Source organism: Hypanus sabinus, chromosome 2 (assembly GCF_030144855.1).
Source record: "Hypanus sabinus isolate sHypSab1 chromosome 2, sHypSab1.hap1, whole genome shotgun sequence".
NCBI classification, from domain to species: domain Eukaryota; kingdom Metazoa; phylum Chordata; class Chondrichthyes; order Myliobatiformes; family Dasyatidae; genus Hypanus; species Hypanus sabinus.
Genome location: NC_082707.1, coordinates 11,610,886 through 11,636,288, shown reverse-complemented (window position 1 = coordinate 11,636,288; position 25,403 = coordinate 11,610,886). Strand labels below are relative to the sequence as shown.

At 45.3% G+C, this 25,403-nt stretch overlaps 1 protein-coding gene across 1 annotated transcript; it reads left to right on the top strand.

Moving 5' to 3' along the window:
- The first annotated feature begins 1,535 nt into the window (after positions 1 to 1,535).
- LOC132402931 (extracellular calcium-sensing receptor-like) lies at positions 1,536 to 24,078 on the top strand. Its single transcript, XM_059986052.1, has 5 exons — positions 1,536 to 1,805; positions 2,332 to 3,150; positions 7,368 to 7,595; positions 22,961 to 23,084; positions 23,171 to 24,078. The coding sequence occupies exons 1-5, from the start codon at positions 1,548 to 1,550 to the stop codon at positions 24,076 to 24,078; spliced, it is 2,337 nt and encodes a 778-aa protein (XP_059842035.1). The 5' UTR covers positions 1,536 to 1,547.
- Positions 24,079 to 25,403: the final 1,325 nt, after the last annotated feature.

Sequence of the window (25,403 nt, the reverse complement as noted above, 5' to 3'; positions counted from 1 at the left end):
TTTGTTTAAAATTAATAAAACGATTAAAAAAGAAAAAGAACAGTTATTTGTGCCTAATTGTATGTGCGCTTCAGTTTATTATCTTCTGCGCGATGGAGGCAAGAAGGTCTGGGTGTGTGGGGCCTTTGGTTATGCTGGCCGCTTTACTGAACAAGTGTGGATATGGCGGTCTTGGTGAGGCCTGTTTCCATAATGTGCGGAGAGTGCCCGCGACTCTCTGAAGTTGTCATTCGAAGCTGTGGTGCAACTGAATAGGATGGTTTCTTTGCAGCATCGATAACAAAAAAATGGTACTTTCTGTGGGTACTGCAAAGTAGTGTCAGTTTCTAAATATAGTTTGTGATAGTGTTCTACCTTCTATCTTAATTGGCAAACAACCTGAACAATCTTGACAGTCACTGTATCATGAATTGGAAGAGCTCGCAGCTGGTCCTTTCAACCCATCTTGACTCTGCCAATCGTCCTGCCTCCCTGCATCAATCGGATACAGCGCATCATCTCCGTATGCACTATCCAAGTATCTTACCTAAAGCCTTTAAAACTTTGTAATTGCGTGTGTACAATGTAACTGCAACTTTGCTAATGAAAGGATGTTTCAGCATCTATGAATTTTGAAATCTTTGAAATGGGTTTTTCTCCGATAGTATTAAGTTGAACAGTTAGCTACATTAAGGGTCTGACCCGATTTAAGAACTAGGAAAGCGTTGATATGATTTTTATGTTGTTATTATCGCTCTCTAGGTTCAGCCATATCTGTTATATTTCGTTTATTTGGTGTCATTAGTGCTATAAGAATAGGTGTCACAAACTTGGCTCGTTTTCTGTAGAGAAACAGATTTTTAGTTGATCCCTGAGAGAAGTTTATAAAATTATTAGAGACATGGGTAGTGTAGGCAGCCAGTATAATTGTCCAAGGATTAAAATGCCTAATACTCGAATACATAGGTGAGAAGAGCCAAGTTGAAAGGAAATGACCGGATAATTTTATAAGCCGAGATCGGTGGGTCTTTGAAAAGCACTACTTAGGGGTGCAGAAGGCAAACAAAATATAAAGCATTTAAAATGTTATAGGTATATGAATGTGTAGATAATAACGGTGGTGTGGATAGGGACATAGGCAGAATTACTTTAATTCCCGCATGTAAGCACCAGTATAATTAAGGCAAAACCTTTGTTCCTGGAAATCCAAGGAACACACACGAAATGCTGGAGGAACTCAGCAGGCCAGGCAGCATCAATGGGAAAGAGTAAGCAGTCAGGCCGAGACAACTTCATCAGGACCTGCCTGGACTGCAGAGTTACTCCAGCCTTTTGTGTGTGTTACTAGCATAAATGGTTCGGCAAAACATCGTTGGCCGATGGTCTTTTTCCTCCACGGCACTGTTCAATGGGTTGTTCAATGGCCTATCTGCATTTTCATTGAAGTAAAATCACGCAGATCTATTATCAGAATCAGTATCAGAAATTCGGAATCTAAGCACTTTTATCATCTCATCTTATGTCTATTCCACAGTTTTGATTTTGAAATCTTCCGACTGGTGCAGACAATGATATTCGCCATTGAAGAAATAAACCAGAATGAGAATCTCCTCCCGGGGATCACACTCGGGTATCAGATACACGATGACTGCTCTTCCTCTGCGATCGCCTCGAAAGCAGCACTCGCTTTGATCAATGGAGATGAGGAATCAATTGAATTCCCTCAATGTAGAAGTTCCACCAACGTCGCCGCCATTGTTTGTTGCGATTTATCTACCAATTCCATCGTAACCGCAAGGACAACGGGATCCTTCAGGATTCCGCTGGTAATGTGTCGAATATTATACTTCAATTTTACTTTGGTGGTACTGTATCCTTATTCGCAGGGACACAAACCTATAATCCTCACGTGACTTAATTTGGGATAGTAACAAAATAAAATCGTTACTAGATATACTGAGATTTTACAGTGCTTGATGTCCATTATATACAATATTCTATAGAACTGATATCCAGCAGAGGTTCCCTAAGGTTTTATAGATCAGGGAAGTAGTGCAGATAAGCTCACACTAACTATTAAGTGCTCCAAAAACCGTGTGTTTTAAATAGCCTTTGATAACCAAGTGTAGCTCCTTGTCTTCACCTATGACTTAGCTACTAGGCCCGGCTGAACCGTACAATGTAAATTATTTCAGTAATTCCCTTTTTCTATTTTTCGCATTCTTAATGTTGTATATAAAATGTCATAATTATAGACGAGGATTTTGAAAATATCACCCTGAACTACAAGAAGTACATCAGTCAATTTCATTTAAAAACCAAGGATTTATCAATTTGTCTCCTTCTCTACAGATCAGTCATTACTCCACTTGCTCCTGTCTAAGTGATAAGAGAGAATACCCCACTTTTTTTAGAACTATTCCCGGCGACCAGTACCAGTTTAAACTCCTCGCTGAACTAGTGAGAAAATTTGGCTGGACTTGGATTGGAACAATTAGAAGTAACACCGATTACGGTAATCTCGGAATGCAAGAATTTGTGGAGCATGTGGAAAATTTTGGCGTCTGCATTGCCTACTCAGAATCATTTTACAGGACAGACCCGGCAGAGAAAATCAGTAGAGTTGCCCGGGTGATAAAACAGGCCTCTACTAAAGTGGTAGCAGCCTTTGTTCACCCTGGTGAAATGCGAATTTTATTGAATGAGATTTGGCGGCAAAATGTAACCGGCATACAATGGATTGGAAGTGAATCCTGGGTGACAAGACACTTTCTCCCACCTGAACAAAGAGCAATTTATCTCACCGGGACAATTGGTCTAGCCACGCAAAGGACAGAGATAGATGACCTCAGAGATTATCTTCAAAAGGTCCATCCTTCCAACTTTCCTGACAATATTTTGGTGATGGAGTTTTGGGAAAATTTATTCACCTGCTCCTTTAACATAGACAACAGGACTCGAGATCAAGTTCGGCAATGCACTGGAAAGGAACAGATGGAAGGGATGGAAAATAGCTATCTTCCTGCGATAATGGATGGCAGTTCATACCACGTGTATAAAGCGGTCTACTCCATTGCTCACGCACTGCACGACATGTTCACCTGTGTCGAAGGAGACGGACCCTTTGTGAATAACTCATGCGCGCATATTGCAAACTTTGAGCCTTGGCAGGTAGGCCTGTATGTCATTATCAAAGAAAATATCAAATGGACATCATCGACAGGTTAGATTGTGGTTTGCAGCTTACATCTTTCAATTTCCTTATGTGGGTAATCAACAACTGACGTTGTATTTTAGCAAAGCATTCTATTTGTGACGATCAAACAGGAATTCTAATAAAATAGCTTAGACCATTAGGACATAAGGATGATTGCTGTTTCCCAAGGGTTCAAAACATGACCTCCCTAATCATACCCGGTTTTTTACAGGACACCCGCATACCCCTAGTTGGCTCACCGACAACCCTGCTCCAGGAAAAAAATAACACATCGAGGAGCCCTTTCACAAATTCCCTCTCGTAGGATACAGCATCAGCTTGATTTTCCCAATCTATCTGCATATTGAAATACTCCGTGGCTAAGCTAATATTGGCTACTTGACATGCTCCTTTTATCGCCCGCTGTAATTTTTCGATCACATCCTGGCTGTTGTTCTAAGGCTTGTAAATAACTCCTATCTTTGTAGTTTTCTTACTTTTGAGGTTTTTTTTAATCTACTCACAAGGATTCTATGTCACCTGTCTCTATAGGTTTGATTCCATTGTTTACCAGTACAGACAATCCGCCTCCTCTGCCTATCTGTCTGTGATATTAATAGATTATGTATCCTTGGATATTAAGCTGCCAATTAAAAACGTAATTCAGCGATGACTCCGTGATATCCAAAGCATCATAGCTGCGAATTTCAAAGTGGCTGCATTATCTACCCTGTTTCGTAGACTGCGTGCAAACAAACTCAAGACGTTCTAACGTGTGTTTGTCAAACTTTTCTAATTTGTCCCCCTTTCACATTGCAAACTTTCGGACGGACTGCAATTCTCCCTATCATCAGCCTATTCTTGCTGACAGCCTCACTGTACACTACTTCCGTTTATGAACCAACATTCCTATATACAGCCCCATCACTCCGGTTCTCATCAGCCTGCAAAATTTGCTTAATCCCCCAACGATATCCCAATGATTCATAAATCTGAAGCCCTGTCCTCTCAGTTTCTCAGCCACGCATTGATCTGCCAACTCTTTCTCAATTCTTGTCCTCAATGGTCCGATGAACGGGTAGAGATTTACTCTGGAGGTTCTGTTTTCCTGCATTCGACCTGGCTCTCTCTCTATGACGTTCACTCTTTGTTTTCTCAAAGATTTCAAAGGTGCATTTAATGTCAGAGAGATATATGCAATATACATCTTAAAATTATTTTTCTTCACAAACATACAAGAATACAGAGGAGTGCCCCAAAGAATGAATAACAGATAAATGTTAGAACCATAAAGAACCCTCCGCTCCCCGCCCTTCAACGAACAAGCAGCAGCAAAGCCACGATCATACCCCTCCTCCACCAGCAAAACAAAATACATCGGTGCCCCCCTCCCACACCGAGCACTCAAGCGTGCAGCAAACCATCAATAAAGAGGTGGACTTGCAGTAACCCAAAGACTATTCGTTAACTTGGTTTTCAAGATACCACGGGCTCTCTATTTCTCCATAATAAGGGAAAAAAGAGGTGTCCCCTTCACAGCTGGAGGGGAGACATAGCAAAGGACTCGCTGTTTACAGTGTTATAAGTCTTTCGCGTCACTTCTCCCGAGCTCTGTGCCCAAAGAATGGGCCTCTGGGAACACAGCCACCAGCCAGCTTGCTGCTTTTGATCTTCCGTCTCCCACAACACACCCCTTTCCTGCAGCGACACCGACCTCGAGTCCGCCCGTTTCCAGAGCCACGAAATCGCGGAATCCTGAAGGCGAACTAGTCTGGTAGGCCGCGTGTTTGGGATATCGAATAACGGCCAGTCGTGAGATCCGGAGAGGGGTCCCGTTACCGCAAAGAACCGAAGTCAGCGTGTAACTCCAATCAGCGTCTTCAAAAGAACCCGGAAAAGCAAATATAGAGATATTAAAGATAGAAATAGAGCTGTTTCCGAAGATGCAAGCAAAGGCGCCATCGTCCTCCTCAATTCCTCCCAATTCTTGTGACATTATTATCAGTATGTACCAAAATGTCAGGCTGCTCACTCTCCCCTTTAGAATGTCATGTACCGTATCCGAGATGTACCTGACTCCGGCACCTGTGAGACAGCGTACGACAGACTCTCCTAACGACTCCTCTAACTTTGGAATCACATATCACCACTGCATTCCTCCTCTGCCACATTTCCTTCTGTGACACAGCGCCAGATTCAGTACCAGACAAGCGGTCGCAGTGGCTCCCCCGAAACAGTGTCGAAAACTATACACTCGCAATTTAGGGGAACGGCCACGGGGTACTCTGTTCTAGATTCCTATTCCCTTTCCCTGCCTGACAGTCAACCATTAACCTAATCCTTCTTCCTTGGGATTCAGCCTCCATGTAGCTTCTATCTATCATTTGCTTAGTTTACCTTAGGATTCAATGTTCATCGATTTTGACCATCAGACAGAGGAGCTGAATTAAGCGATTCAACCAATCGATTCCGCTCGGCCGTTTTAATCACGGCTGATCCCATATCCCATTCAGCCGCATACCCGATCTGGGACGTGGCTGAGCCTGGCCCCTGGGAGGCATCTAGGCCTTTATCTCACGTCGGCAGCCTCTCCTATCTACTACTCCATCTCTGGAGACACATATCGCCGCTACAATCCTTCTCTATCACGTTTCATTGTGAACTACCTCACCAGACGCAGTACCAGAAACTCGGTCGTTGTGGCTCCCCTGAACTGTATCAAAAATAGTATAAATTATAGAGGAGAGCAGCCACAGGAGCGCTCTGTAACGACTGTCTATTCTTTCCCGTTACTCCCAGTCACGCATTCAGGTGCCTTCTACAGCCTTTGAGTGACCACCTCTCTGTAGCTGATGACGATCATTTCCTCTGTTTCCCTGATGAGATAAAAGCACTTCAGGAGGCAACTATAGTTTTTTAGTACTTTCTCTGAGGGGCTGTAGGTCGGAGAATGTTCAATAGATGTGGAGTTTGGAGGTCTTTCGGAACTAAAGCACTCCTTGCTTAGAGAAAATACAGTCACTGGAGCCATTTTCACTGCACTGACTGTGTACTAATAGATGACGAATTAGCAAGAAAAAGCTTACCACATGCTTGTGTCACCCAGGGCGGTTATAGGAGAAGCCTGTTCAGCCAAATCCAAAAACTGCCTTTTCTAACACTATCCCACTCCAACAATAGTCCCCGCACTTGCTCCTGTATTGTTTTTATTCGACCGTGCTCCCTTTGACCGCTGTTACGGCTACGAAGCGCTGATTTTGTGAATCAGTCACCTTCACCTGGGTGACGATACCTTTACTTTTTGCATCTGAGGCCCAATTTCCCATGCACTTAGAACGTTAAGCTATAAGTATGGAATGCAGTAGCTAATGTATAGTGGTGCAAACTCCGCCAATATTTGTAATTCACGCTTCGATCATTAGCAGAGGACATTAGCTGAAGTATGAAGGTTGGCGAGGGTACTGGTACACATTTTCTGCTTTCCGGAGATTAGATCCATATGGAATTGTCTCCTCTGTATGAACTGGTGCTGAGGAGGCATCTTCCAACAGACTACATAGAAACATAGAAACATGGGAAACCTACAGCATAATACAGGCTCTTTGGCCCACAAAGTTGTGCCGAACATGTCCCTACCTTAGAAATTACTAGGCTTACCCTTAACACATAGCCCATAGACTAATTCCAAAAGGGTTGCACTCTTTCGACTGAGCAGTGGCGTGCAATCACAGAGAACGATTTTAAATAAATACTTAAGATCTACAACCCACACCTTCTTATTTGGTGGCTATACCTGGGGATCCACGGCACCTGTATTATTCCTTGAACACCGTCTATCCTCCTCAAAATATCTACGTTATACTTCTGACCAGCCTCCAATATAAATGCTGAAAATCAAACTGCTGTAGGGAATTACTGGGTCAGGTACCAGTTATGGAGGTAAGTTGGCAGTCGATCCATTTCCAGTCACAACTGAAGCCTGGTCCACTGAGTTTCATGAGCAGTACTTTTTGCATCAGTTATTTTATGAAAGATTCGATCTTCGGAAGTCTAAAATATGCCCATCTTTTTTACTTACAAAGAAGCACATTTCAATAATTTACGTGTACTGCAAATTTGAATGGCAGTACTTATGTGGACCAAATCCATGCACCAGTTCAAGAATAGCCTCCATTGCTTCCTTCCTCCCTAGTTGCTGCACTACCTCCGCACCGTGAATTTCACAGCGAAAACGGGAGAAACCGTATATTTTGATGAAAATGGTGACCCAGTGCCAAGATACGAATTCGTGAACTTACAAACGAATTTCAAGGGTAGCGTTGACATTGCAAATGTCGGATATTATGATGGCTCGGCTCCGGCAGGGCACGAACTAACGCTGAATGTCGAGAAAATCAGCTGGAGCACGGCCGGAAATGTGGTAGGGTTTTTTTTTTACCATGCCTTTACGCTGGCGAAGTGAAAAAGAGTTGCATGCCTCTGATATGGGTGATATTGTAGAAATAGATATTGTCAATTATGCACTATCTTAATGCAATGTAAGGTGCAGTCTCCACAGTACAATCTGTTTCGTTAAGTGCTAAGAAGAATGAGGGTTGTACTTATTCAAAGGTTACAGGTCGTAAGGGTAGCTGTTAAGACAGTTGAGCGGCTGGAGACTATGGAATAATGGGGGAAAATCACGAGCTACGGCTTTCATCAGTTCATTCTGAGGTATGCGGACATTTGTTTCCAAGATGTTCGTGCATCTCCGGGATTCTCTTCCTGCTTCTTGTGGTAAAGGCCATATCATGAGTTATATTTAAGATGGAAACAAATCGATATTCCAATGGAACTGAGGCAGAAGATGAACTTCCACGAAATGGGAGTTGAAGACAGTCCAGTTCACTCATGATCAGACTAAATGGTAATCGATTACTCGAATGGGTTTCTCTTATATTACTGTGTCCTTGTGAGAAAAGAAGTTTGATTTCTATTCCCACAGCAACATTTACTCACCATAAAATAGTGTTGCTTAATTCCAGTTTGTTTTTTTAGAGTCATAGTAGTATAGTGTCACAGAACACGACAGCACAACAAAAGGGCATATGGCCCACCTAGTCTGTGCGGAACGGTTACACGCCCAGGTCCGATAGGCTTGTACACGGACAACAGACCTACAAACACGTCCAAATCATGTGCTTATCTATACTTCTTGTAAACAGGACATCTGTCCCCCCCTTAACAATAAGTACTCCTGTTTGAGTACTGCTGGGGGTGGGGCGGCCCAACTGGGGGAAGCAACAGTAGCTGCGTCTCTGGCACAGAGTCTAGCCCTGTGGCTCAGTAGAGTGGGGAAAGGAAGAAGGTGGCAATAATAGCGGACTAAGTTTTAAGACTAAATTTAGGGGTTCAGGCAGGCGATTCTGTGGACGCAGGAAAGAAACGCTTACGGTATTGTGCCTTCTATGTGCCAGGGTCTGTGATGTTTCTGATCGCGTCCACGTTATCCTGAAGTGGGGAGGCGAACAGCCGGAGGTCGTGGTAGGAAAAGGCAGGCGGTCCCGAAAGCAATCTATAGGCAGTTAAGAAGGAATTTGAGAAGCAGGACCTCAAAGGAAAAAATCACGGGATTACTGCTTGTGGCACGCAACTGTGAGTATCGGAATAGAGCGAGGTGGAGGATAAACGCGTGGCTAAGGGATTGGAGCAGAGTGCAGGGATTCAGATTTCAAGATCATTGGGACCTCTTTTGGGTCAGGCGTAACCTTTCGAATAAGGAAGTGCTGCACTTGAATCCGAGGGGGTCCAATATCCTGACAGGCCGTTTTGCTAACTCTATCGGGCAGAGTTTTTGCTGGAAGTGGGAACCGAACTGAAGATTCGGAGGAAAGGGCGGTACGAGCCATAGAACCATAGAACATTACAGCACAGAAAAGATTCATTCGGCCCCTCCAGTCTGTGCCAAAACTTTATTTCGCTAGTCCGATTGACCTGCACCCAGTCCATAGCCCTCCAGACCTCTCCCATCCATGTATCCATCCAAAACTTAAGAGTGACCCTGCATTTACCACGTCAGATGGCGGCTCGTTCCGCACTCCCATCACCCTCTGAGTGAAGAAGTTCCCCTTAATGTTCCCCCTAAACCTGTCCCCTTTCACCCTAAACCCATGTCCGCTCGTATTTATCTCTCCTAATCTAAGTGGAAAGAGCCTACTCGCATTTACTCTGTCTATACCACTCATAATTTTGAAAACCAAAATCAAATCCCCCCTCATTCTTCTACGCTGCCAAGATTAAAGTCCTAACCTGTTCAATCTTTCCCTGTAACTCAACTCCTGAAGACCCGGCAACATCGTAGTAAATCTTCTCTGTACTCTTTCAATCTTACTGATATCCTTCCTATAGTTAGGTGACCAGAACTGTACAGAATACTCCAAATTTGGCCTCACTAATGTCTTATACATCCTCACCATACTATCCCAACTCCTATACTCAATAATTTGATTTATGAATGCTGTGATGCCAATAGCCTTCTTTACAACCCTGCCAACCTGTGGCGCCACTTTCAGGGAATTATGTATCTGTACTCCCAGAACCCTTTGTTCCTTCGCACTCCTTAGTGCCCTACCTTTACTGTGTATGACCTACCTTAATTTGTTCTTCCAAAATGCAACACCACCTCACACTTGTCTGCATAAAATACCATCTGCCATTTTCTGGCCCATTTTTTTAGTTGGTCCAGATCCCTCTGCAAGCTTTGAAAGCCTTCCTCGCTGTTCACAACGCCTCCAATCATAGTGTCATCAGCAAACCTGCTGATCCAATTTTCCACATTATCATCTAGATCTAGATCATTGATAAATGGTCCCAGCACAGATCCGTGAGTCACACCGCTAGTCACGGGCCTCCTGTCTGAGAAGCAATCATCAACAACCACTCTCTGTCTTCTACCACACAGCCAATTTCGAATCCAGTTTACAACCTCTCCAAGGATACCTAATGACTGAACCTGCTGAACTCGCACGTGGGACCTTGTTAAAGGCCTTATTGAAGTCCATGTAGACAACATCCACAGCCTTTCCTTCATCTACTTTCTTGGTAACCTCCTCGGAAAACTCTACAAGATTTGTTAAACACGATCTGCCACGTACAAAGCCATGCTGACTATCCTTAATCAGCCCTTGGCTATCCAAATACTTGTACATCCGATCTCTCAGAACACCTCCCAATAATTTATCTACTACAGATGTCAGGCCCACCGGCCTGAAATTACTTGATTTACTTTTGGGGCTTTTTTTAAAAGAACGGAACAACATGAGCTACCCTCCAATCCTTCGGTACTGCACCCGTGGCTAAGGACATTTTAAATATTTCTGCCAGGGCCCCTGCAATTTCTACACTAGTCTCTCTCAAGGTCTGAAGAAATATCATGTCAGGCCCGGTGGATTCAGCCACCTTTATTCGCTCTAAGGCAGCAACATAGACACTACTACTTGTTTCCCTTCCTTCTATATACGCTATACCAATTTCCTGTGTAAATACTGATGTAAAAAAGCTGTTTAAGATCTCTGCTGTCTCATGAAGCTCCACACATAGACGACCACTCTGATCTTCTGGAGGACCAATTTGTCCCTTATTATCTTTTCACCCTTAATATACTTGTAGAAACACTTCGGGTGCCAAGCAACCTCGAGTCTTCTTTTTGCCTTCCTGATTTCCGTCTTTAGTATTTTCTTAGATTTTCTATACTTTTCCAGTACTTCATTTGCTCCTTGTTGCCTATACCTGCTGTACACCTCTCTTTTTTTCTTAACCAGATCGCCAATATCCCTGAACAACCAAGCTTCCCTATGCGTGTTAACTTTGCCTTTAATCCTGGCAGGAACGTGCAAACTGTATCATGGTTCCGCCTAGCAATTCCTCAACTTGTTATTACCTCCTTAATTGGCCTTAATCCCCTCGCCTGATTTGTAATCTTTCCCAGTTCCACTAACTACAGCACACCTGGTTCCCATTAGAGAACATGGGATAAAACTCGAGCGTCACAGCCATGCTTTACCAGTCCTTTGGTGGATGCTAGTTGGAACAGAATGAACTGGCCAAGAATGAACCTAGCGGACATGGACCCCGTGCAACAGGCCCTCTCCAGCCAGAGCTACCCACTCGGCGCCCACGACCAACTGCTCAGATATGTCACGGAAAACCTCCGTGCGCTGTCCTCGAATGTGAGGAAGGTCAGTGAGCAGGTTGACCGGGTATCCGCTTCCCTTAGTCCATCCCTTCCAAGAACCCCGGCTGAACAAACCGCACTGCCTGGATGGCTACGCCCCTTGGATCGGCAACACAATCATTTTAAAGATTGCTAACCGCTTGCTAACTCTATGTCAGGGTTCGTGAAGCGTAGTAAAATACTCCATCGAGTTCCGAACATTAGCGGCCGACTCTGGGTGGAATGACGAAGCAATAGACAATAGACAATAGACAATAGGTGCAGAAGTAGACCATTCGGCCCCTCGAGTCTGCACCGCCATTCTGAGATCATGGCTGATCATTCACTATCAATACCCAGTCCCTGCCTTGTCCCCATATCCCTTGATTCCCCTATCCATCAGATATCTATCCAGCTCCTTCTTGAAAGCATCCAGAGAATCGGCCTCCACCGTCTTCCGAGGCAGTGCATTCCACACCTCCACAACTCTCTGGGAGAAGAAGCTCTTCCTCAACTCTGTTTTAAATAACTGACCTCTTATTCTCAATCCATGCCCTCTGGTACTGGACTCTCCCAACATCTGGAACATATTTCCTGCCTCAATCCTATCAAATCCTTTAATTATCTTAAACGTTTCAATCAGATCCCCTCTCAATCTCCTCAATTCCAGCGTGTACAAGCCCAATCTCTCCAATCTCTCTGCGTAAGACAGCCCTGCCATCCCAGGAATCAACCTAGTGAATCTACGCTGCACTTCCTCAATTGCCAGAATGTCCTTCCTTAAACCTGGAGACCAAAACTGTACACAATATTCCAGGTGTGGTCTCACCAGGGCCCTGTACAAATGCAAAAGAACATCCTTGCTCTTGTATTCAATTCCCCTTGTAACAAAGGCCAACATTCCATTTGCCCTCTTCACTGCCTGTTGCACTTGCTCATTCACCTTCATTGTCTGGTGAACCAGGACTCCTAGGTCTCTTTGCATTTCTCCCTTACCTAACTCGATACCGTTCAGACAATACTCTGCCCTCTTGTTCCAGCTTCCAAAGTGGATAACTTCACATTTATTCACATTGAATGACATCTGCCAAGTATCTGCCCACTCACTCAGCCTATCCAAGTCTCCCTGTATTCTCCTAACGTCCTCTTCGCATGTCACACTGCCACCCAGTTTAGTTTCGTCAGCAAACTTGCTGATATAGTTTTCAATGCCCTCATCTAAATCATTGACATAAATCGTAAAGAGCTGTGGTCCCAATACAGAGCCCTGTGGTACCCCACTAGTCACCTCCAGCCAGTCTGAGAAACACCCATTCACTGCTACCCTTTGCTTTCTATCTGCCAACCAGTTTTCTATCCATGTTGAAACCCTGCCCCCAATGCCTTGAGCTCTGATTTTACTCACCAATCTCCTATGTGGCACCTTATCGAATGCCTTCTGAAAATCTAGGTACACAACATCTACTGGCTTACCCTCGTCTAACAACCTTGTTACACCCTCAAAAAACTCCAACAGATTAGTCAAGCATGATTTGCCCTTGGTAAATCCATGCTGGCTCGGCCTAATCCTATTTCTGCCATCAAGATGTGCCACTATTTCGTCCTTAATAATGGACTCAAGCATCTTCCCCACGACTGACGTTAGGCTAACAGGGCGATAGTTCTCCATTCCCTCCCTTCTTGAAAAGTGGGACAACATTAGCCACTCTCCAATCTTCAGGAACTGATCCTGAATCTAAGGAACATTGGAAAATGATTACCAATGCATCCGCAATTTCCTGAGCCACCTCTTTTAGAACCCTCGGATGCAGACCATCTGGACCCGGGGATTTATTAGCCTTCAGTCCTACCAGTCTACTCATCACAGTTTCTTTCCTAATGTCAATCTGTCTCAATTCCTCTGATATCTTATGACCCTGGCCCATCCATACATCTGGGAGATTGCTTGTGTCCTCCCTGGTGAAGACAGACCTAAAGTATGCATTAAATTCTGTTGCCATTTCCTTGTTTCCCATAACAATTTCTCCCAATTCATTCTTCAAGGGGCCAACATTGTTCTTAACTATCTTCTTTCTCTTCACATAGCTAAAAAAGCTTTTGCTATCCCCTTTTATATTCCTGGCTAGACTGAGCTCATACCTGATTTTTTCTCTCCGTATTGCTTTTTTAGTTAAGATCTGCTGTTCCTTAAAACTTTCCCAATCATCTGTATTCCCACTCATCTTAGCCCTGTCATACTTCTTTTTCTTTAATGCTATACAATCTCTGACTTCCTTTGTCAACCACTGTGGCCCCTTCCCCCTCTTTGAATCCTTCCTTCTCATTGGAATGAACTGCATTTGCATCTTTTGTATTATGCCCAAGAATATCTGCCACTGCTGATCCACTGTCTTTCCTGCCAGGGCATCCGCCCATTTAACTTTGGCCAGCTCATCCGTCATGGCTCCGTAGTCTCCTTTATTTAATTGCAACACTGACACCTCTGATCTGCCCCTATCCCTCTCAAATTGTAGATAAAAACTTATCATGTTATGATCACTACTTCCTAATGGCTCCTTTACTTCAAGATCACTTATCAATTCCTGTGCATTACACATCACCAAGTTCCTGGTTGGCTCAAGCACAAGCTGTTCCAAAAATACATCCCTTAGACACTCCACAAACTCCCTATCCTGGGGTCCAGCACCTACCTGATTCTCCCAGTCCACCTGCATGTTGAAATCTCCCATAACGACTGCATTACCTTTAGCACATGCCAATGTTAACTCCCTAATCAACTTGTACCCAATATCCACGCTACTGTTTGGGGGCCTGTACACAACACCCATTAGGGTCTTTTTACCCTTACTGTTCCTCAGCTCAATCCACACAGACTCTACTTCCCCTGTTCCCATTTCACCTCTTGCTAAGGACTGAATCTCATTCCTTATGAGGCCACCCCACCCCCTCTTCCCATATTTCTGTCTCTACGATAACACGTATACCCTGGTACACTCAATTCCCAGGCCTGATCCCCTTGCAGCCATGTCTCCGTTATCCCAACAATATCGTAGTTCCCCATTTTCATCTGAGCTTCAAGCTCATCTGTCTTATTTCTGACACTACGCGCATTCAAGTATAGAATTCTTAGCCCATTCCTCCTCTCTTTGCTTAAAACACTGTCTACTGTACCTAACCCAGCTCCTTTAACTTCCATCGGGCAAATTGCACCCTGAATTTTGATGACCTTCTCAAGATCACCCAAACCTTGTACACATTTAACCCCATGCACCTTCTGACCAACCCTCTGGATCTGGATCCCTGCCCCCTGCACATCTAGTTTAAACCCCCCCCCCCCGAGCAGCACTGGCAAATACTCCTGCAAGAATGTTAGTACCCCTCCGGTTCAGATGTAGACCATCCCTTTGAAACAGATCCCAATGTCCCTGGAACAAAGACCAATTATCCAAAAACCTGAACCCTTCCTTCCTGCACCATACTCTCAGCCTCGTATTAATGTGCATAATCAATCTATTCTTCGCCTCACTCGCACGTGGCACAGGTAGCAATCCCGAGATTGTCACCCTGGAGGTCCTGCCTTTCAGCTTCACTCCTAACTCCCTGAACTCTCTAAGCAGGACCCCCTCACTCACCTTACCTACATCATTGGTCCCTACATGGACCACTACACCTGGGTTCATGCCCTCACTCTCAAGAATAGCCTGCACCCGATCTGAGATGTCCCGGACCCTGGCACCAGGGAGGCAACATACCATCCGAGACTCCCGATCTGCCCCACAAAATCTCCTATCTGCCCCCCTAACTATAGAGTCCCCTAAAACTATCGCTCTCTTCTCTTCCCTCCTCCCCTTTCTAGTTCAGGGTTCAACCTCTGTGCCAGAGGCAGGACCACTACAACTCATTCCTGGTAGGTCATCCCCATCAACAGTATCCAGTTCGGTATACTTATTGTTAATGGGAATGGCCGCAGGGGTGCTTTGCTCCCTCTGCCTGCTCCCCCTGCCTCTCTGGACCGTCACCCATCTGCCTACATCTTGGTTTTTTGGTGTGACTACCTCCTGATAACTCCTATCTATCTCTGCCTCCACCTCCCGAATGATCCGTAGTTCATCCAGCTCCTGCTCCAACTCCCTAACTCGGTCTGATAGGAGCTACAGCTGGACGCACCTTTTGCAGGTGTGGTCATCAGGGACAACTGTGTTGACCCTGACCTCCCACATACTGCATACGGAGCACACCACTGCTCTGACTGTCTCCCCCATACCTGAACTGGATTAATAGAATAAGTCTAAAAAGCACCTAGCGACCTTACCTTCTTCCCCTCAGCGAGCAATCACACAAGCTTACCGAAGTCCCCTTACGCCGAAGCCCACTTAGCCAAAGCCCAGGACTCTGCTTCCACGGACTCCGCTGCTATGGGAAGTGTTCCGACAGGGCCTCTCGGGTAAGATAAAAGATGAATTGGCAGCGAGGGATGACGCGCACAGCCTGGACTCTCTGATCTCTCTCGCCACCAGGCTAGATAATTGACTTCAAGAGCGTCTGAGAGAAAGGATACGTCGCCCTGCTCCTCGGTTCAGCCCACGTCCCACCTTATCATCTTCAGCCAGCCTTCTATCTCCAGCCGCTCCTGCTACGACCGTCCCCACTACCGTGGGGGAGGAACCGATGCAGCTAGGACGGAACCGTCTCAACCCTGCCGAACGTCTTCGAGCGGAGAGCTGGGGTTTGTTACTATTGAGGCCAGCTGGGACATTTCTGCGATACCTGTCCTCTGCGGGCAAAGGGGGGGGGGGGCTCACCAGTAGAAAGGGTACCCTGTTGAGCCGGTCGACACTCCCTTCAGACCCCAGACCCGGATGCAGATCCCGGCTACCGGAAAAATAGACCAACAGTCCCTGTCCCTATCCGACTTGGTGGAGTCCGGTGCCGAAGGAACGCTGCTGGACAAGGACCGGAATACCTCAGGAGCCGCTAAGTAACCCTCTGGAGGCCCGGGCGCTGGGCAGAAAACTGCTGGCTCGGGTTACCTACTTTACGCCAACCCTGACCTTGATTCTGTCCGGAAACCATCGAGAAGAGGTACGATTTAATCTCATCCATTCTCCTCAAGCCCCTGTAGTTCTAGGATATCCCTGGTTGAAGCATCACAACCCCCACATTGACTGTTCTACTGGGAGGATAGCCAGCTGGATCGCGTTTTGCCACAACATCTGCCTGCGGTCGTCCCCAACCCATTGGAAGGCTACCGCGACCTCGTCTTTCTTGGAACCCCTAGACTTGTCCGGAGACCTCGCGGAATACCATGACCTGGGACAGATATTCAGCAAACAACGGGTTCTTCCCCTGCCTCCGCACTGCCCGTATGATTGCGCGATCGGTGTTTTCCCCGGGGCCTCGTTACACACTAATCGTCTTTATAACTTATCTCCACCGGAGAGAGAGGCCATGGAGAAATACATTAGTGAGTCCCTCGCGGCGGGCATTACACGACCTTCATCCTCCCCAGTGGGCGCCGGTTTCTATCCTCCTACCATCCTGTGCGGTAGTAACCTTCTCTTGGGAGATTGAGTCCATAGTAAAGGAAGACCAACGGGATGACTCTGACCCCGGCAATGGACACACCGATCGCCTTTTTGTGCTTGATGCCATCTGATCTCAGTTTCTCTGGTGAGGGCACACATCTCGGTTCGCCTGCCACCCCGGGAGTGATTGGACATTGGCTCTCCTGAAAAGCCACTTTTGGTGGGCTTCCATGGAGTGTGGTACCCGTTCCTATGTCTCTGCATATTATTTCCGTGCCCGTGGAAAAGCCTCCCATCGGCCACCTGCGGGATTACTTCGTCCCCAACTTGTTTCTGGTCGTCCTTGGTCGCACATCCCCCGAGCTTTCGTCACTGAAACACCACTGCACTCAGCGTTGTAGACCGGTTCTCCAAGACGATGCACTTTGTATCCCTCCATAAACTCCTTGCTCAGGCGTCACCAGCCATGCTTTGCCAGTTCGTTGGTCGACTCTAGTGTGAGCAAATCTCCTGATTCCTTAGGACTGTCAGTTCTAACTCCACATCATTTCCACTTACTGAAGGCCTTCCACTTACCGAACACAACCTTTCCAGAAAACAACTTATCCCAATCCACTCTTCCTAGATCCCTTCTCATTTCCACAAAGTTGGCCCTTCTCCAATTTAGAACTTCAACTCCAGGATCAGACCTATCCTTATCTATAATCAATTTGAAACTAATGACATTATGGTTACTGGACCCAAAACTTTCGCCTACACATACTTCTGTCACAGAGTCTGTGAGGGTCGGCTGGCAAATAGAGGAAGCTTGGAGACAGAGCGACAGAGAAGATATGCGGGTGGTAGAGAAGGGTTACGCTCTGACCAATGGTTTGAGATGCGTCTATTTTAACGCAAGAAGCATCATAAACAAAGCGGAAGAGCTTAGTGTGTGGATAACTAGTTGGAGCTGTGATGTTGTGGCCATTACAGAGACGTGGATGGTTCAGGAGCAGAAATGGTTAATAGACTGCAGGCTTTAGATGTTCCAAAAAAGACAGGGAGGGAGGCACGAGAGGACGGGCCTTGGCACTGCTGATCAGAGAGAGTATCACGGCTGCAGAGAAGGAGAAAGTCATGGGATTGTCCACCGAGTCTCTGGGTGGAAGATAGAAACGGGAAGAGGTCAGTAACTCTATTGGGTGTGTTTATAGACCACCCAATAGCAACAGGGACATCGAGGAGCAGATAGGCAGACAGATTCGGAAAGGTGTATCAATAACAGGATTGTCATGGTGGGATATTTTAATTTCCCAAATATTGATTGGCATCTCCCTGGAGCAAGGGGTTTAGATCAGGTGTGTTCAGGAAGGCTTCCTGACAGAATATGTAGATAGGCCTACAAGGGGAGCGGCTATACTTGATCTGGTATTGGGAAATGAACCTGGTCAGGTGTCAGGTCTCTTAATGGGAGAGCATTGTGAAGATAGTGATCCTAATACTATCCCGTTTACCATAGCATTGGAGAGGGATAGGAATAGACAAGTTAGTAAATCGTTAAATTGGATTAAGGAGAAATATCAAGCTATCAGGCAGGGATTTGGAAGCATAAATTGGGAACAGATGTCCTCAGGAAAATGGACGACCGAAATGTGGCAAATGTTCAGGGAATAATTACGTGGTGTTCTGCATAGGTACTTTCCAATGAGGCAGGGAAGGGTTTGGTAAGGTACAGAAACCGTGGTGTGCAATGGTTGTTGAAACTCTAGTCAAGAGAAAAAGAAAAGCTTACGAAAGGTTCAGATGACTAGGTAATGATAGAGATCTGGAAGATTATAAGGCTAGCAGTAAGGATCTAAGAATGAAATTAGGACAGCCAGGAGAGGCCATCAGAAGGCCTTGGCGAGCAAGATTAAAGGAAACCCCAAGGCAATCTCCAAGTATATGAAGAGCAAGACCATAAGGCGTGAGAGAATAGGACCAATCAATGTGACAGTGCAGAAGAGTGTATGGAACCGGAGGAGATAGCTGAGATACTTGATGATTACTTTGCTTCAGTATCCACTACGTAAAAGGATATTGTGGGGATGACTTACAGCAGATTGAAAAGCTTGAGCATTAAGAAAGAGGATGGGCTGCAGCTTTTGGAAAGCATCAAGTTGGATAAGTCTCGGTGTCCGGACAAGATATATCCAGGCCACTGTGGAAGCAGTGGGAGCATGTTGCTGAGCATCAGGCAATGATCCTTGCATCACAAATGATACGGGGGTGGTTCCGGAGGATTGGAGGTTTGCAGATGTTGTTCCCTTATTCAAGGCAAAGAGTAGAGATAAACCAGAAAATTATACACCAGCACGTCTTACTTCAGTGGTTGCTCAGTTGATGGAAAAGATCCTGAGGGGCAGGATTTATGAACATTTGGAGAGGCAAAATATGATTCGGAATAGTCAGCACGGCTTTGTCAAAGGCAGGTCGTGCCTTACAAGCCTGGTTGAGTTTTTTAAGCATGCGACTAAACACATTGATGAAGGTAGAATAGTAGATGTAGTATATATGGAGTTCAGCCAGTCATTTGATAAGGCACCCCATGCAAGGCTTATTGAAAAGGTAAGGAGGCATGGCATCCAAGTGGACCTTGTATTGTGGATCCAGAATTGGCTTGCCCTTTGTAGGCAAAGTGCGGTTGTGGACGGGTCATATTCTGTATGTAGTTCGGGGACCAGTGGTGTGCGTCAGGGATCTGTTCTGGGACCCCTTATCTACGCCATTGTTTTATAAATCACATGGGTGTGGAGGTGGACGGATGGGTTAGTAAATTTGCTGAGGACACAAAGCTTGAGGTGTGGTGTATAGTGTGCAGGGCTGTCAAAAGTTACGGCGGGACATCCATAGGATGTAAAGCGTGGCTGAGAAGTGGCAGACAGATTGCAACCCAGATAAGTGTGATGTGGTTCATTTTTGGGAGGTCAAATTGGCAGACTTGGCAGTCTGGAGTATCAGAGTGCTCTTAGGGTCCGATAACAGAAAGCCTTCAAAGCTGCTGCGCAAGTTGACTCTGTGGTTAAGAAGGCATACGGTGCACGGGCCTTCATCAACGTGCGATTGAGTTTAAGAGCAGAGAGATAATGCTACAGCTTTATTGGATCCAAGTCACACCAGCTTGCAATACTATGCTCATTTCTGGGCACTTCTCTACAGTAAGTGGAAACCATAGGAAGGGTGCAGAGGAGATTTACAGCGATGTTGCTTGGATGGAGGAGCATGCCTTACGAGAATAGGTTCAATGAACTTGGCCTTTTCACCTTGGAACGACGAAGATGAGAGGTGGCCTGATGGAGGTGTATAAGATGATGAGAGGCATTGATCGTGTCGATAGTCTGCAGCTATTTCACGGGGCTGAAATGGCTAACACGAGAGGGTACAGTTTTAAGGTGTTTGGAAGTAGGTACAGAGGAGATGTCAGGGGTAAAAAATACGTACACAACGCCGGAAGAACTCAGCAGGTCAGACAGCATCCGTGAGAAAAGAGTAGCCAACGTTTCGGGCCGAGACCGTTCATCAGGAATGGGGGGGGGGAGAGAGGGCCGAAGCCCAGTAATAGAGATAGGGGAGGGCGTAGGGCCTAGAGGCGCCAGCTGGAAAACCAATCAGAGGAAAGATAAAGGGGGGAGGGAGAGAGGATAAGCATGAAAGAACTTTAGAGATAAAGAAGCAGAAAGTTGAAAGCGGAGGGAGGCAGAGAGGGACCTGGGATAGGGGAAGGGGGAGGGGGAGGAAATTACGGGAAACTGGAGAATTCAATGTTCATACTACCAGGGTGGAGGCTACCCAAACGGTAGATCAGGTATATGAGGTATATGAGCAACACCTCATCTACCGTCAGGTGAGTGCATGGACTGGGCTGCCGGTGATGGTGGTTGAGGCGGACAAGAGAGGGTCTTTTAAAAGACTGCTGGATAGGTACTTGGACATGGCTTTACGGTGAAAGGGGAAAGGTTCAGAGGGAACATTAGGGGGAACTCTTCACTCAGAGAGTGGTGGGAGTGTAGAACGAGCTGCCATCTGACGTGGTAAATGCAGGCTCACTCTTACGCTTTCAGAATAAATTCGATAGATAAATGGACGGGAGAGGTCTGGCGGGTTATGGACTGGGTGCAGATCAATGAGACTAGCGGAATAAAGTTTCGACACAAACTAGAAGGGCCGAATGAATGCTTTCTGTGCTGTAGTGTTCTCTGGTTCTATGGTTCAACATAACTTCCCACTTTCTGTATTTAATACATTGATTAATGAACGCCAATGTGGCAAACGCTTTTTTGAACAAACCTTTTCACAGGTGAGATCGCATTCTATGAAATGTAGATCTCCAGTTTTATGAACTATTCCCAGATCCCTTTATTCATATGAACTTCTCAGTGTCCTGCCGCTCGCTGTGCAATTCCTATTCTGGATATCCTCCCAGTTCCCAATATGCAACACCTTACACTTGTCTACATTAAGTTCCATCTGTCATTATTTAGCCCATTCTGATGATTCCTGAAATGAAAGGGTTGATCATATGTGGAAAGCTTGATGGCTCTAGACTTGTACTCGCTGGTAGTTAGAAGCGATAGAAATGGCGGATCTCTTTGAAATCTTTCAAATGTTTCAAGGCCAATACAGAGTATATGTGGAAACAGTTTTCCCATCTTTCGGGAGTCTAGGACATGAGGGCATAACCTCAGGAAACAGGAGCGTCCATTTAAAACAGAGTTGTGAAGAAATTGCTTTAGCAGTGGGTGGTGAATTTGTGGATTCGTTAGCACAGACAACTGCAGAGGCCAAGTCGTTGAGTGTATTTAGGGCAGAGGTTGACAGATTCTTGATTGAATACAGCATCCAAGGTTACTGGAGAAGGGCGGAGTGCGGTCTGGGGAGGATAAGAAAGGATCAGCCATGAGTGAAGAGTGGAGCGGACTTGATGAGCCAATGGCCTCATTATGCTCCTATGTCTATGGTCTTATGGAGATTTTCTATGGATGTATTGCATCTGTATTTAGTCGGAAGGTGACACCGAGTCTATAGCATTGAGGCATAGAGGCAGCGAAATCATGAACACTATTAAGACCACAGGTCAAGCAGGTATTTGATGAGGAACATTAGCCTAGATAAACCCCAAGATTTGGCCAAGTGTTTTCTGTTCGATGCGGGTGCAGAAATTACAAGAACCCTCGCAGAGATATATGAAACATGCTGTCCCTCGAGACATATGCCGGAGGATTGGAGGGAAGATAATGTTCTTCTGTTACTTTAAAAGTTCTCAAAGTATCATTCAGGGAATTCTTTACCGACGAGTCTGACATCAACAGTGTTAAAGTTATTGGATGGTATTCTAAGGGACCGTGTATATAAGCATTTGGTTAGACAGGGACAGATGATGAATAATCAACATGGCTTTGTGGATGGAATGCCGTGTCTCATTCTTTTTAGAGGATTCCTAGGAATTTACCGGGCAAGACAGTCTATGACTTCAGCAACGCCTTTGACAAACTCCCGCATTGGGAGTTTGTTCAAGAAGTTTCTTTCGCTTGTAGTGTACAGTAAGGAGAATAACAACCGGATCTGGAGCAGCTTGAAGCATGACTGAAAATGCAGACGGAATTTAATGCAGACCAATGTGGTGTATTGCACTTTGGGAGGAGAAACCGAGGTAGGTCTTACACCATGAGTGTTAGAGCACTGAAGAGTACGGTACAACAGAGAAGCCTGGGATGTGTTAGGAATGTGTTCAGATGCAATCATTTACCACTTCCTACTCGCTTACTTCAGGAGAAACGCGATTTGGAATTCCTGATTTATCTGCTCTAAATGAGACAAAACTCCTGCACTTCCCAAGTTTCAAAGTGGTCGGTTCAGCATCTACCGTGTGTGGCTTCTCATTCTTTATTCATAATATAGTCCGTAATTAACGTATTTCAAAGTTCATTGGATATTTAGCTTCTTCTCCCTTCTCAAACTCAATTCTAAGGCTTTCTGTCAGTTATTCAGCATGCTCAGCTGCATTATTTACACATCCAATTAATACTATCAGGACGTTTCCCGCTTCTGCAGATCCCACGAGCTGTTTGCTCAGAACCCTGTCAACCTGGAACAAGAAAAGTCACCCGGAAAGGGCAGCCGATATGTTGTTTTAACTGTGCAGAGTGCGCCGATGGTGAGATCAGCAAAGTCACTGGTAAGTGCTGAGATGTGCAGCAATTTCTCACATTTCCATTGTTCCGAGATTCCGCACATTTTCATATTAACTGCCCATTTTCGCAGATTCCACGGATTGCATCAAGTGTCCATCGGAATACTGGTCCAATAACGCAAAAACTCGATGTGTTCTCAAAAAGCTTGAGTTTCTGTCTTTTGGAGAAGTCCTGGGGTTTGTATTAGTGACCCTTGCTCTCGTTGGAGTGTGTTTTACATTGGCCACTGCTGCAGTTTTCTACCGGTATCGACACACTCCTATGGTCAAAGCGAACAACTCCGAGCTCAGCTTCGTGCTCCTCTTCGGCCTCCTGCTTTGCTTCATTTGCTCGCTCGCCTTCATTGGAGAACCGTCCAGCTGGTCTTGCATGTTGCGCCGCACAGCTTTCGGAGTTGTGTTCGTCCTCTGCATTTCCTGCATCTTAGGCAAAACGATCCTTGTAGTGGTTGCCTTTAAAGCAACTCTACCCAACAGCAGTGTGATGAATTGGTTCGGCCCGGCGCAGCAACGCTTGGGCGTATTCGTCCTCACCTTTTTGCAAGTTTTAATTTGCGTTGTCTGGTTAAGTGTGTCACCTCCTTACCCTCTGAAAAACATGAGGCATTACAGAGACAGCATTATTCTGGAATGTAACGTGGGGTCATTGATTGCCTTTTACTTTGTGTCGGCCTATATAGCTCTGTTGTCCATTGTGTGTTTAGTGCTTGCTTTCTTTGCCAGAAAACTCCCGGACAGATTTAATGATGCCAGGTACATCACTTTCAGCATGTTGATATTTTGCGCTGTTTGGATAACTTTTATTCCAGCTTATGTGAGCTCTCCTGGAAAGTACACCGTTGCTGTAGAAGTGTTCGCTATTTGGGCATCAAGTTTCGGTCTGCTCATCTGCATTTTTGCACCGAAATGTTATATTATCCTACTTAAACCGGAGAATAATACAAAGAAAAATATAATGACGAAAGAGACCTCATTGTAGCTACCAAATTTCCCTTGTCTCGTTACATCAATTGTGTTTGTAATCTTCGTCTATTAAATGTAGCTTTGCATCTTTTTTACGTGTCAACTGGTTGATTTTGTGAGAATTGTTTAAAATGTATTTAAATCTGATATGAATAATTTAGATTGGATTGTTTAACAGATAGCATGACCTAAAAGTAATGTGATGTCTGATTTCTATCAAATGCCTTCCAAAAATCCAATAAGTAACATTCACTGCCTCTCCTTTATCCACCATGCTTGTTACTTCCTCGAAGAACTGTTACAGATTCGTCAGACAAGATTTCCCTTCACAGAAGCAATGCTGACGTTGACTTAAATCCCCGAAATCTTATCCTTAATAATAGTCTCCATCATTTTCCCCAACACTGAGCTAATTGGCCTATAATTTACTTGGTTTTGACTTACTTCGTTCTTAAAGAGTGGTGTGACATTTTCAATCCCGCAGTCATCCCGGATAAAGTAGTTCTTGAAAGACTTAACAAAATACATCCATTGTCTCTTCAGTGAAAGCTCTCAAGATTCTGGTCCAGGTGATTTATTCACCTGATGAGCTTTAAGTTTGCCTGAAAAGGTTTCCTTCTTAAGATGCTCTTAAGAACCGTCTCGTAGGCATTCAACAAATTCCCTCTCTTCCGATGCGACGCCAACCTAATTTTCCCAATCTCCTTGCATATTGAAATCCCCCATTGCAATTCTGTCATTACCCTTGTTACCGGCCATTTCCCGCTATCTTTGCAATCTCAACCTACAATCTCGGCTAATATTTGGAGGCCTGCATATGATTTCCTTAATGGTTCGTTTAGCCTTGCAAAATTTCTATCATTATACCACAATAGATTCTACACAATCAGGATAGATCACCAAACCCTCTATTTTCCCAGTATGCTGAGGAGAGCCGGACTAAGCATATCTATACTGACGTCATTCTATAGATCTGCAATGAAATGCATTCTTCGAAGTCTCTTCACTGCATAGCATGGAAACTGCTCTGCACTGGACAGAAAGCCTCCACAACGGGTAGTTACAACTGCCATTGAGTCACTGGCATCACCCTAGACGCCACAAAGAACTTCTCATAGTGTGCACAAGTCTTCAGAACCTATAGAGAGCTATGGTGCCTGAGCCATTTGCACTCTACTATACTTGTTAAGGCAGTGTGGTAAATGAGTTTGTAAATCTTGCGGGATCAAAGGATATTGGCTATGTCGAGGGTAAAACGCCGTGAGAGTGATGAGGGAATTGCAGCAGAGAAGGATTTTCAAGTGCATAGGTGGCGTGGGTGCAGACAAACCCATCCCACAG

Excerpts from the sequence above, each read along its gene's own strand:
- LOC132402931 (XM_059986052.1), top strand. The coding sequence starts at position 1,548 with ATGATATTCGCCATTGAAGAAATAAACCAGAATGAGAATCTCCTCCCG. Across the intron at positions 1,806-2,331 it reads GATCCTTCAGGATTCCGCTG|ATCAGTCATTACTCCACTTG; the intron begins GTAATGTGTCGA and ends CCTTCTCTACAG. Across the intron at positions 3,151-7,367 it reads CAAACTTTGAGCCTTGGCAG|TTGCTGCACTACCTCCGCAC; the intron begins GTAGGCCTGTAT and ends CTTCCTCCCTAG.